The following is a 10427-nucleotide window of genomic DNA, read 5'->3' on the forward strand; positions in this document are numbered from 1 at the left end:
TCCTGAAGTAACCTCTGATGTTCTATAAGAGTTATGTAAATGTTAGCTGTATGTAATATCGATACAAGGAATAACGCTATTTTTTAACATATTAAATATCAGGCGGGGCGCGGTGGCTCCGGCGTGTAGTCCCAGCACTTTGGGCGACCGAGGTGGGAGGATGACTTGAGTCCAGGAGTTCGAGACCTGCCCGGGCAACCTAGTGAATCTCGTCATTACAAAACAAACAAACAAACAACAACAACAACAAAAAATGAGTTGGGCGTGGTGGTGCGCTCCTGCGGCCCTAGCTCCTCGGGAGGCTGCAGCGGGAGGATCACTTGAGCCCGGAAAGTCGAGGCTGCAGTGAACTGAGATCGCGCCACACTGCACTCGTGTGGGTGACAGAGTGAGACCCTGTCTCAAATAGAAAAAAATAGGTAAATAAACATACATCCTTTCTTTCTGACATTCTCCGAGCGTTTTATTACTATTAATGTTTTTTTTTTGCCGATTCTCAAGAGGAACTGAAATCCCAAAAAGGCTCAGAACTGCAGTAGTGGAGGCCCGGGGATGGGGGATAAAGGCTTAGGTGGTGGATAACGAGGCTGCGGGCCCAGCACCAGGCCTTGCGTACCATCCTGGTGGCCGGGGAACAGATAACAACAGGCGACATGCGCAGCGCGCCCGGTCCGTGCCACAAGCTATGCCCGCGCTTCAAGCACATCCCCACTTTCATCCTTGCGAAAGCCCTCTGAGGTAGGTACTTTCGTCAGCGCCACTTTACAAATGGGGAAACTGAGGCTCCGGGAACCAAGCCGCTATCCAAGGTCACATGGCTCGCGAGCCGAGAAGGCAGGTTCGCGAACTCCCGAGACTGCGTCCCCAATCCCGGCGCATCGCGGCGGACGACGGGGGCGGGGAGGAGCGGGCGCCCGGAGACCCAGACGGATCCAGGCCGCGGGCGCGCGGGGGCGGCGGCCAGACTCACCTTGGCGCTGTGCACCGCCTCCTGCGCCCCGCAGAGCTGCAGCCAGATGCGCGCGGGCAGCGGCTCCTCAGCCCCTAGCGCGCCGAGCACGGCCAGGTTTACGCCGAACAGGCCCTCGATACGGCTGCGGCTCTGCTCCAGCAGCTCCGCCTTCTCGGCTGGCGCCGTGAACTCGTCCAGTACCGCCCGGGCCGCCATGGCGGGCGCGGCCTCCCGCGGCGGCGCCGGGGGCCGGCGGCGGCGACGCCCCCTCAGCTTGCTGCTGCTGCTCCCAAGCCAGTCAGGCGGCGTCGGCCCTTCCCGGCCGCCTCGCCCCCGCCCGCACCCCGCCGCCCGCCCTCAGGCCCGGCTATACCATCCCGCCACGACCGCAGCAGCTTGGCAACTGCTGGCAGAGTACCCCTCCGCCCCTTTGCCGCCGCCGCCGCGGGCCGGGCCCCGCCGCCGCGCATGCGCCCCAGTCGCAGCCGTCATTGAGGTTCGCCGCCCCCTAGGGGAAGGGAGGTGGGTGTGGGCGACGGAAGTTGACGTCACCCACAGTCGCCATGTTGGTTGAGAGTAAAGGGATGGTTCTGGAGGCCTGGGCGGACTTCTTTGATGAGGGCAAAGTGCTTTCGGGGGATATGGTGGATGTAAATATATGGGTTTATAGCTGGGGAAATTTAATTGCCAGTAGGCGAGACTGAGAGTGTCACACAGGGATTGGACTTGACCTTCCACATCTTGACGCTCAAACCAGGATTCTATCGGTTGAGTTATTCAGTTTCACATTAATCCACAGGCAGATGGGATCTTTCTCTCTCTGTTTCTTCCCTTCCTCCCTACCCTGTTACCTTCTTAGCTGCCCTTCTCACTCTTTTCTCTTTCCCTCTTTCAGTAAAAATAGTAGCAAGAGGAGAAGAAAATGGGCATACTTACGAAGAATTGAAAAGCAAAAAAATGATTAAGATAAATTCAAGAAGGCCGGGAGTGGTGGCTCACGCCTGTAATCCCAGCACTTTGGGGTGCAGAGGCGGGCGGATCACCCGAGGTCGGGAGTTCAAGACCAGCCTGACCAAGATGGAGAAACCCTGTCTCTGCTAAAAAAAAAAAAAAAATTAGCAAGGCATTATATCCCAGCTACTAGGGAGGCTGAGGCAGGAGAATCACTTGAACCCTGGAGGCAGAGGTTGCGTGTGGTGAGCAAAGCTCGCGCCATTGTACTCCAGCCTGGGCGACAAGAGCGAAATTCTGTCTCACAAAAAAAGAAAAAAAAGATAAATTCAGGAGAGTGATTTCTGTGAGGGAAGAGAGGGGATATGTTATGGGAGTAGCCCCAAAAGTGGGAATTTAGGGGCTCACTCATGATCTTACCTGGGATTGGGGCAAATAAACCCTAACCCCTCTCCAGGTCTGTTTTCTGATCTGTAAAATAAAAGGCTACGCTCAATTATTTCTAAGGCCTTTTCCAGGTTTTATATTCTCTTGAGTTCATGAAAACAGATTGTGGAAGAGAAAGTGTTGAATTCCTTTCCTTCAGCTAAATATTGTGGCTGTAGTAGATAGGGGCTCTGGGAATATTACCTCTCTACGTTTTAATTCTTCATCTATAAAATGTAGATAGCAATAGTACTTCCTATGGTGAATATTAATATAGTACCCAACACTGTAAGTGCTCACTGAACATTATTATTATTGCTAATTTAGCAATATATTTAAGGCTCAATTTTCAGGAAAAATCTTTTTGTGGATTATGCAACCACAGTGAACTTGTGGGCCCAGGAGCCTGTGCCATCTGTGTACTTCCCCGCTAGAGGAAAAGGAGGAGGAGCTAAAGATGCCTTAGTTGGAAATACCAAGGGGGAATGGTCTCTGTAGGAGGATTTACCCAAGGTAAAACCGTGAGAGAACCAGCCTGATGGGGGTTTCCATACGTCTCAGACACTCAGGTGTGGTCTCCCAGTGCCCCACCAAGAGGTGATTCAGCACAGGGAAGAGAACCACTAGGCTCACAGATCAACAGCTTCCTGCTCCCCTGGGCTTTTCCCTTGATATCCACACAACGGGCAGCCTTGCTCCATCAGGTAGATGAACTGGGATTGGCTGAGGCAGGTCAGGTGGCAAGTGTGGCATTGCTGATGTATTGCTTGCAGAACCACAATCTATCAGTAAGGCATGTTGTCAACACAGCATGTTATTTCCTGCCTTACTGCACTCACCTTAAACGGAATTGCTATTGTTCAGTGATTGGACAGGGCTTTCCCCAGGGCTGGTTCCTGTTTGCTCCCAGTGACTTCCCTGCTTGCGATTTTTAATTGCTTAATTGTAAGAGGTGAGGAGGGAGGCTGCCTTGAAAAACACACCACAGTGCCTTCCTCTCCCCACTTCCCTCCAAAAAAATCCTACCCCCAAACCAACAGAAGCAATGCATACACACACTCTTAAAAAATGCTGGGCCATGAAGCTGTGCTCATAAGTCACTGGGTTAGTATATAATTGAAGATACATAGTTTTGGGAGGATTTCCCCCAGTTTTAATTTAAGACTTGCCAGGCTAGGTGCGATGGCTCACACCCATAATCCCAGCACTTTGGGAGGCCAAGGAGGGGTGTATCACTTGAGCCCAGGAGTTCGAGACCAGCCTGGCCAACATGGTGAAACCCTGTCTCTATTCAAAATATAAAAAGTTAACCGGGTGTGGTGGCACATGCCTGTAATCCTAGCTACTCGGGAGGCTGAGGCAGGAGAATTGCTTGGACCCAGGAGGCAGAGGTTGCAGTGAGCTGAGATAACACCACTGTACTCCAGCCTGGGTGACAGAGCAAGACTCCATCTCAGAAAAAAAAAAAAAAAAGACTTGCCAGTGCATATTTGGTCAGCATTTCCCTTTAGGGAACTCTCAAGGTTTCCTGAGTGTAAGGAACAAGGAGAAAGAGAGAGAGAGAAATCCCCTTTCAACAACTCCCTTACTTCATGCTGTTTCTCACTCAACCACAACTTCCCTCGGTTAACCAGCCTTGCCTATCTGGCTGGCCTGACCAGCCAGGATAGTTGATGCCAGAGATGAAACCTTATGGATTCTGTATTCTAGATACCTTAGCTTTGTTTTTCCTTAATAATCTCATAACAACCTCATGAGCCCATAAAATGGTGTGGAGAGAATCACTTATTCTTGCTTCTCATATTTTCAAGGACAGGAGGAGATTTCTATTCTATTCCCCAGCGGGGCCAAGTGTGGAGGAACATGCCTATTTAGCTTTCATCCCCTTTTCATCCCCCTTTTCATCCCCCCTGCTTTCATCTCCCAAAGCAGGAGGAGAATTTCTCTGACTGGTAACTTTCTGAGAAGGTGCGGTGCTGGGCTGGACCATCCTATGCCCTGGTAATGGGCTGTCTGCAGTTGCTGTGTTAGTGACTGGGGGTAAAGTATTTTCACCTCAACCACATCCTCCAGTCTAGCTGTTGTCAGCAATGAAGATGACATTTTGATCTCTACCTGGCTGACATCTGCTTTTCTTCCTTAGTTCTGAACTCAGAAGGGGCAGAAAGAGTGTTTATTGGTCTCCTAAAACTCCAACAGTGGTTGCTATTGTTTTTCTTCCTGTTTCAAAGATGAGGAAACCAGCTGGGGGTGGTGGCAGGTGCCTGTAGTCTCAGTTACTTGGAAGGCTGGGGTGGGAGGATTGTTTAAGCCTGGGAGTTCAGGGTGTGCCTGGGCAACATAGCGATATCCTGTCTCTTACCTGGTCCCCCCACAAAAAATGTAAATTAAGGCGGAAAAAAGAGGAAACAGAAGAATAGAGAAGTTCTGGAATGTTCCACAGAGCTAGTCAGTGAAGTGGTAGAAATAGCCATTTGAATCCAGGCAATCTGACTGTATCCAAGCAGCTTGGCTTCAAAATGCATTTTAAAACTTTGTTTTCTTTCCTTCTTTCTCCCTAGTCTCAAGACACAACTTTGAGACAAGCTGTATATGTGTTTCCTGTCATGTTGACATACAGCCTCAGAATGGACCATGAACCTCCACTCCCTATCCTTCCCCATTCCATGCTCCCATGCTGTATGCACATTTATTTACCCAAACGCTTGTCAAGCACACACCATGCTCACTTAGTCTGGTCATGTATTTCCTTAGAAGCTTCAGGGGCTGGATCTTTTGTGTGTGTGTGTGATGGAGTCTTGCTCTGTCTCCCAGGCTGGAGTGCAGTGGCGCAATCTTGGCTCATTGCAACCTCTGCAACCTCTGCCTCCTGGGTTCAAACAATTCTCCTATCTCAGCCTCCCGAGTAGCTGGGATTACAGGTGCGCACCACCACACCCAGCTAATTTTTGTATTTTTAGTATAGACAGGGTTTCGCCATGTTTGCCAGGCTGGTCTCGAACTCCTGACCTTAAGCGATCTGCCCACCTCGCCCTCTCAAAGTGCTGGGATTACAGGCGTGAGCCCTTGCACCCATCCAGGGGCTGGATCTTGACATGGACCTTATACCTCCAGAATTTTCTCCCCAGTCAAGGCTGAAATTTACTCCTGGCTACACTCACGTCTACTCACGCTCACGCACTAGAAATTAACTGCAAGACTGGCTGCAGTTCGTTTGCAACCTGGTCAGGCCCAGGATGGCATGGCCCCTTCACCAAAGGGAACAATAATTCAAGATAAGCTGTTGGAGTGGATCGCACCACTGACCCCTCCTAGCCCCCTTCCTCTCCATTCCAAACCCCTCTCTCTTTAAAAACCCCCGCATTCCCTCCATAAATTGAAGGGTGGAAATTTTTGGAAAGACTTTCGCCCACTCCTTCTCTTATTAGCATGGATGATAAAATCTCCTTATCACACTTTGCTCTTGTTATTGTGGCATTTTTGTACCAGTGGCGAGCAGACCCTTTGCTGGTTACATGAGTCTGCTGAGTGGCCTTATGTGCTATGCCATAATGACAGCAGCAGAAAGCTTGGATATGCAGCCAGCCCCTTCTTCTGCCCTCATGCAAAGGTAAGCAAGAGGAGATCACATGGTCTCATGACCAACCCCTTAGTCTTGGACCCTCCTTGCCGTGGCATGCTGTCAAAACCAGACAGACCTGCACATGGAATGTTGCTCGGCATGCCCAACCAATCAGATCAGCAGATGAAGATGCTTCCTGGCCAGCAGTGTCTACGTTGGTGTGTCTTCCTGCGTTCTGTGTTTTTGGTACAGTCACATGTAGGGCCTTTGAGCAAGAAACAGTAATATGATCATTCTTCAACTACACACACAAGGTTTTAATAAATTTGCAAACTGTTCAACCTCTCTCATCCCCTGTCAACAGTCCAAGCCACCATCATCTCTCTGACAACCATGAGGTCTCTCCATAGTCTTTTTGGCCTCTCTGTAAATGTCAAGAGCTACAACCAGTATGAGATTCAGATAAATTATTTACAAATATTGATGCTGCAGCCAGAGTGATCTTCTCAAATTGCAAATCTCATCTGTCAGACCCTTACTTAGGGTAAGGATCCAAGAGCTTTCCCTCAGGGTCAGAATAAAATCCAAAGCCCTTGCCTTGAGTGGCAGCCCTTGCCAGACCTGCCTCCTGCCTGCCCTACCTCTGTTCCTCTCTGCACTGGGCCCAGCTCACACCATGGCAGGGCATTTGCACTCACTGTTCCTTCCTCCTGTTTTCTTTCTTTCCTTTCCTTTCCTTCCCCCCCTCCTTTCTTTCTTTCTTTCCTTCTTTCTTTCGTCTCATTCTGTCCCCCAAGGCTGAAGTGCAGTGGTGTGATCTCGGCTCTCTCTAACCTCTGCCTCCTGGCTTCAAGCAGTTCTTGGGTCTCAACCTCCTGAATACCTGGGATCACAGGCGTGCGCTACCACTCCCAGCTAATTTTTAGTAGAAATGGGGTTTCACCATGTTGGCCAGGCTGGTCTCAACCTCCTGACCGCAGGTGATCCACCTGCCTCGGCCTCCCAAAGTGCTGGGATTACAGGTGTGAGCCACTGCACCCGACCACTTCCTCCTATTTTCTTTTTTTTTTTTTTTTCTGAGACAGAGTCTCACTCTGTTGCCCAGGCTGGAGTGCAGTGGTGCGATCTTGGCTCACTACCTCTGCCTCCTGGATTCAACAATTCTCCTGCCTCAGCCTCCCAAGTAGCTGGGATTACAGGCATGAGCCACCATGCCTGACCGAGCCCTATTTTCATTTAGTTCACTCCTCACCCTCCAAAGCTCCATTGAAGAGTTATCTTGTCAAGAATTCATTCACTGGTCTCTCTGATGAGCCAAGTCTCCTGCTGTAGGCTCTTGGCACTGTGGCCCTGTCACTCGTGGCACCAGGGCCAGTTTTATGTGTGCTTGAGTGATGGGATTGACTCAGGTCCACCTCCAACATCAGACTGTCAACTCTATTGGGGCAGTGATCTGAGGCTGAACTGAGCTTGACGTATTCCAGGAACAGAGGACAGGGCAGGATGCACCCCTCCAGAAACACCCAGAGACAGGTTGAGACCAGACCCTCCAGAATGTATGTGGTGGGCCTGTTACAGATTTTGTATTTTATCTTAAGTATAATGAGGAAAAAAAAGCCTTCCCAGGTTTTGTTTTGTTTTGAGACAGGGACTTGCTCTGTTGCCCAGGCTGGAGTATGGTGGTGCCATCATAGCTCATTGCAGCCTCAAACTCCTGGGCTCAAGTGGTCCTCCTGCCTCAGCCTCTCAGTCTGAGTACCTGGGACTACAGATGAACATGACCGCACTTGACTAATTTTTAAATTTTTTATAGAGACGGGGTCCCACTATGTTGCCCAGGCTGGTCTGGACTCCTAGCCTCAAGCGACCCTTCTGCCTTGGCCTCCCAAAGTTCTGGAATTGTAGGAGTGAGCTGCTGCCTGTGGTATTCCCAGGTTAAGCAGTGAATGCATCATCTAATTTATGCTATAAGATCTGTCTCCCTTCTCTGGGGAAAAAGCGTGGTGGAGGCCAGAGTAGACTGGGAAGATCATAGGTGCATATATATATATATATGTGTTTATGTAGAATATCGTCCATACCACAACAATTCCATCCAATCCCCTTTCTCAAACATGGAGGGGCTGGGTTTCCTCTTGGCATAGTAGCCAGTTCCAAGCAAGACTATTTCACCAGCAAGCGTTCCATGAAAAAGGAAGTGGAAACTTCCTTCTACTTCCAGCAAGAACACTTGCTGGGGAAATAGTCTTACTTGGAACCTGGCTACCATGCCGAGAGGAAACCCAGCCCCTTCATGTTTTTTGTTTTGTTTTTGTTTTTGAGATGAAGTCTCGCTCTGTCACCTAGGCTGGAGTGCAGTGGCGCGATCTCTGCTCACTGCAAGGTTTGTCTCCCGGGTTCACACCGTTCTCCTGCCTCAGCCTCCTGAGTAGCTGGGACTACAAGCACCCGCCACCACACCCGGCTAATTTTGTTTTTGTACTTTTAGTAGAGATGGGGTTTCACCGTGTTAGCCAGAATGGTCTTGATCTCCTGAACCTCATAATCTGCCCCCTTCATGTTTGAGAAGGGGGATTGGATGGAATTGCTGTGGTATGGAAGATTTTATATACATATATATATGTGTGTATATATATATTTTTTTTCTTCGAGGTGGCAGTATGGTCTAGGTGCCAGAGGATGGGGGCTTGGACCAGGGAAGTTGCAGTGGGGAGGGAGTGGAGGAATCTGAGAGCTATTTTGGAGGAAGAATCTTTCCACTCAAGGGTGGAGGGCGTGCTTCTCCTTAGCTGCAGGAAAACCTCAATGCGTCTGCTGCTTCTAGTCTTTCATTCTCTCCCTTTATATATTTCCTTTGCATTTTTATTATCCATATATTGAAACTCCTCTGACATTGATTCAAACTGCTACAACTGCCACAATACCGAGAGGAGCTATTTATAACACGCAGTCATCTTAGGTGGGAACACAGCTCTCTGCCAAGTGCTACTACAGAGATTGCCGGCTGTCTGCCAGCTCCCAAATGTTTCTAATTCAAAACATTTTCCCATCACCCTCTACAGCTAGGATTTCTCAACAGGGGCACAACTGACATTTTGGGTGAGATAATTCTTTGTTGTAGGGGCCCATCTTGTGAATTGTAGAATGTTTAGCAGAATCCCTATCCTCTACTCACTAGATGCCAATAACAACCACTCCCCTACACCCGGTGTGACAAGAAAAACGTCACCAGACACTGTCTAATGTCAAAACTGTCCCCAGTTGAAAATGATTGGTCTACAGAGATAATTCAGAGAAAGCCCTGCCCCTAGGGCTGAGCTAATAATTCAGCATTTAGCCAGGTGCAGTGGCTCATGCCTGTAATCCTAGCACTTGGGGAGGCTGAGGTGGGTGGATTGCTTGAGCCCAGAGGTTCAAGACCAGCATGGGGCACACAGCAAGACCCCCCCCATCTCTGCAAAAGATCTTTAAAAATTAGGCTGAGCACGGTGGCTCATGGCTGTAATCCCAGCACTTTGGGAGGCCAAGGCGGGCGGATCACCTGAGGTCAGGAGTTCGAGACCCGCCCGGCTAACATTGTGAAACCCTGTCTTTACTAAAAATACAAAAATTAGCCGAGCATGGTGGTGTGCATCTGTAATCTCAGCTTCTCGGGAGGCTGAGGCAGGAGAAATACTTGAACCTGGGAGGTGGAGGCAGCAGTGAGCCAAGATCATACCACTGCACTCCAGCCTGGGTGAGAGAGCAAGACTCTTCTCAACAAACAAGAAAAAAGAACAAAAAGCCAGGCATAGTGGTCTTAGCTACTTGGGAGGCTATGGTGGGAGGACAGATTGAGCCTGGAAGGTTGAGATTGCAGTGAGCCATGATTGCACCACTGTACTCTAGCCTGGGTAATAGAGTAAGACCCTATCTCAAGGGGAAAAAAAAAGAGAGAGAATTCAGCATCCTCTTTCTACGTACTCCATGAGGGACACACACATCAAATCTAATGAAGGCTTAATTAGTTAAGGGTTTGTGGTTGGTTTGTGTGTCCACCAGAGTGACTGGGGCATCGGCCCACTGCTTCTCATTGGCTCATCAATAGAATACGTTCTTGCCAGGCCTACCTGTCTTTAAAGCCCAGCCCACTTCTCACTTCTTCCATGAAACCTCCTTGTCCTACTCAACTTCCTGTGGCTGGTTAGGACAATTGAATAATTGATTACTTAATTGATTGATTCATTCATTCAACAAATATTTACTGAGCACCTACTAAGTGCTAAGCACTATTCTAAGTGCTGGGAATGTAACACTAAACAAAGCAATGTCTGCTCTCATCAGCTTACATATGACGGGGGAAGGCAGGCAATGAATGAATGAACAAGTGAATGAATGTTACAGTGTCAGTGAGCAACGGCTGGCAATTCTTCCCTCTAACAGCCCCAAGCCTCAGGCTGCAGAGGCGCTTGGAGATGACTCTTCACTATAAGGCCCTGTCTGACCCACCCTCTTTAATTTACAGAAGAGGAAACCAAGAGCAAGAGGGGAAGTGCC

The 10427-nt window shown here is 49.3% G+C and overlaps 1 protein-coding gene across 1 annotated transcript in view; it reads right to left on the reverse strand.

Annotated features, from left to right (window-relative positions):
* The window catches only part of N4BP1 (NEDD4 binding protein 1), a 68272-nt gene extending 66857 nt beyond the window's left edge, over positions 1–1415 (reverse strand). The window contains exon 1 of the mRNA XM_023189612.2: positions 971–1415. Coding sequence (XP_023045380.1) covers positions 971–1168 — 198 coding nt within the window. The 5' untranslated portion in view covers positions 1169–1415. The remainder of the gene's footprint in view (positions 1–970) is intronic.
* Between the last annotated feature and the right edge of the window lie 9012 nt (positions 1416–10427).

This window comes from Piliocolobus tephrosceles, chromosome 17 (assembly GCF_002776525.5).
Source record: "Piliocolobus tephrosceles isolate RC106 chromosome 17, ASM277652v3, whole genome shotgun sequence".
Classification (NCBI taxonomy): domain Eukaryota; kingdom Metazoa; phylum Chordata; class Mammalia; order Primates; family Cercopithecidae; genus Piliocolobus; species Piliocolobus tephrosceles.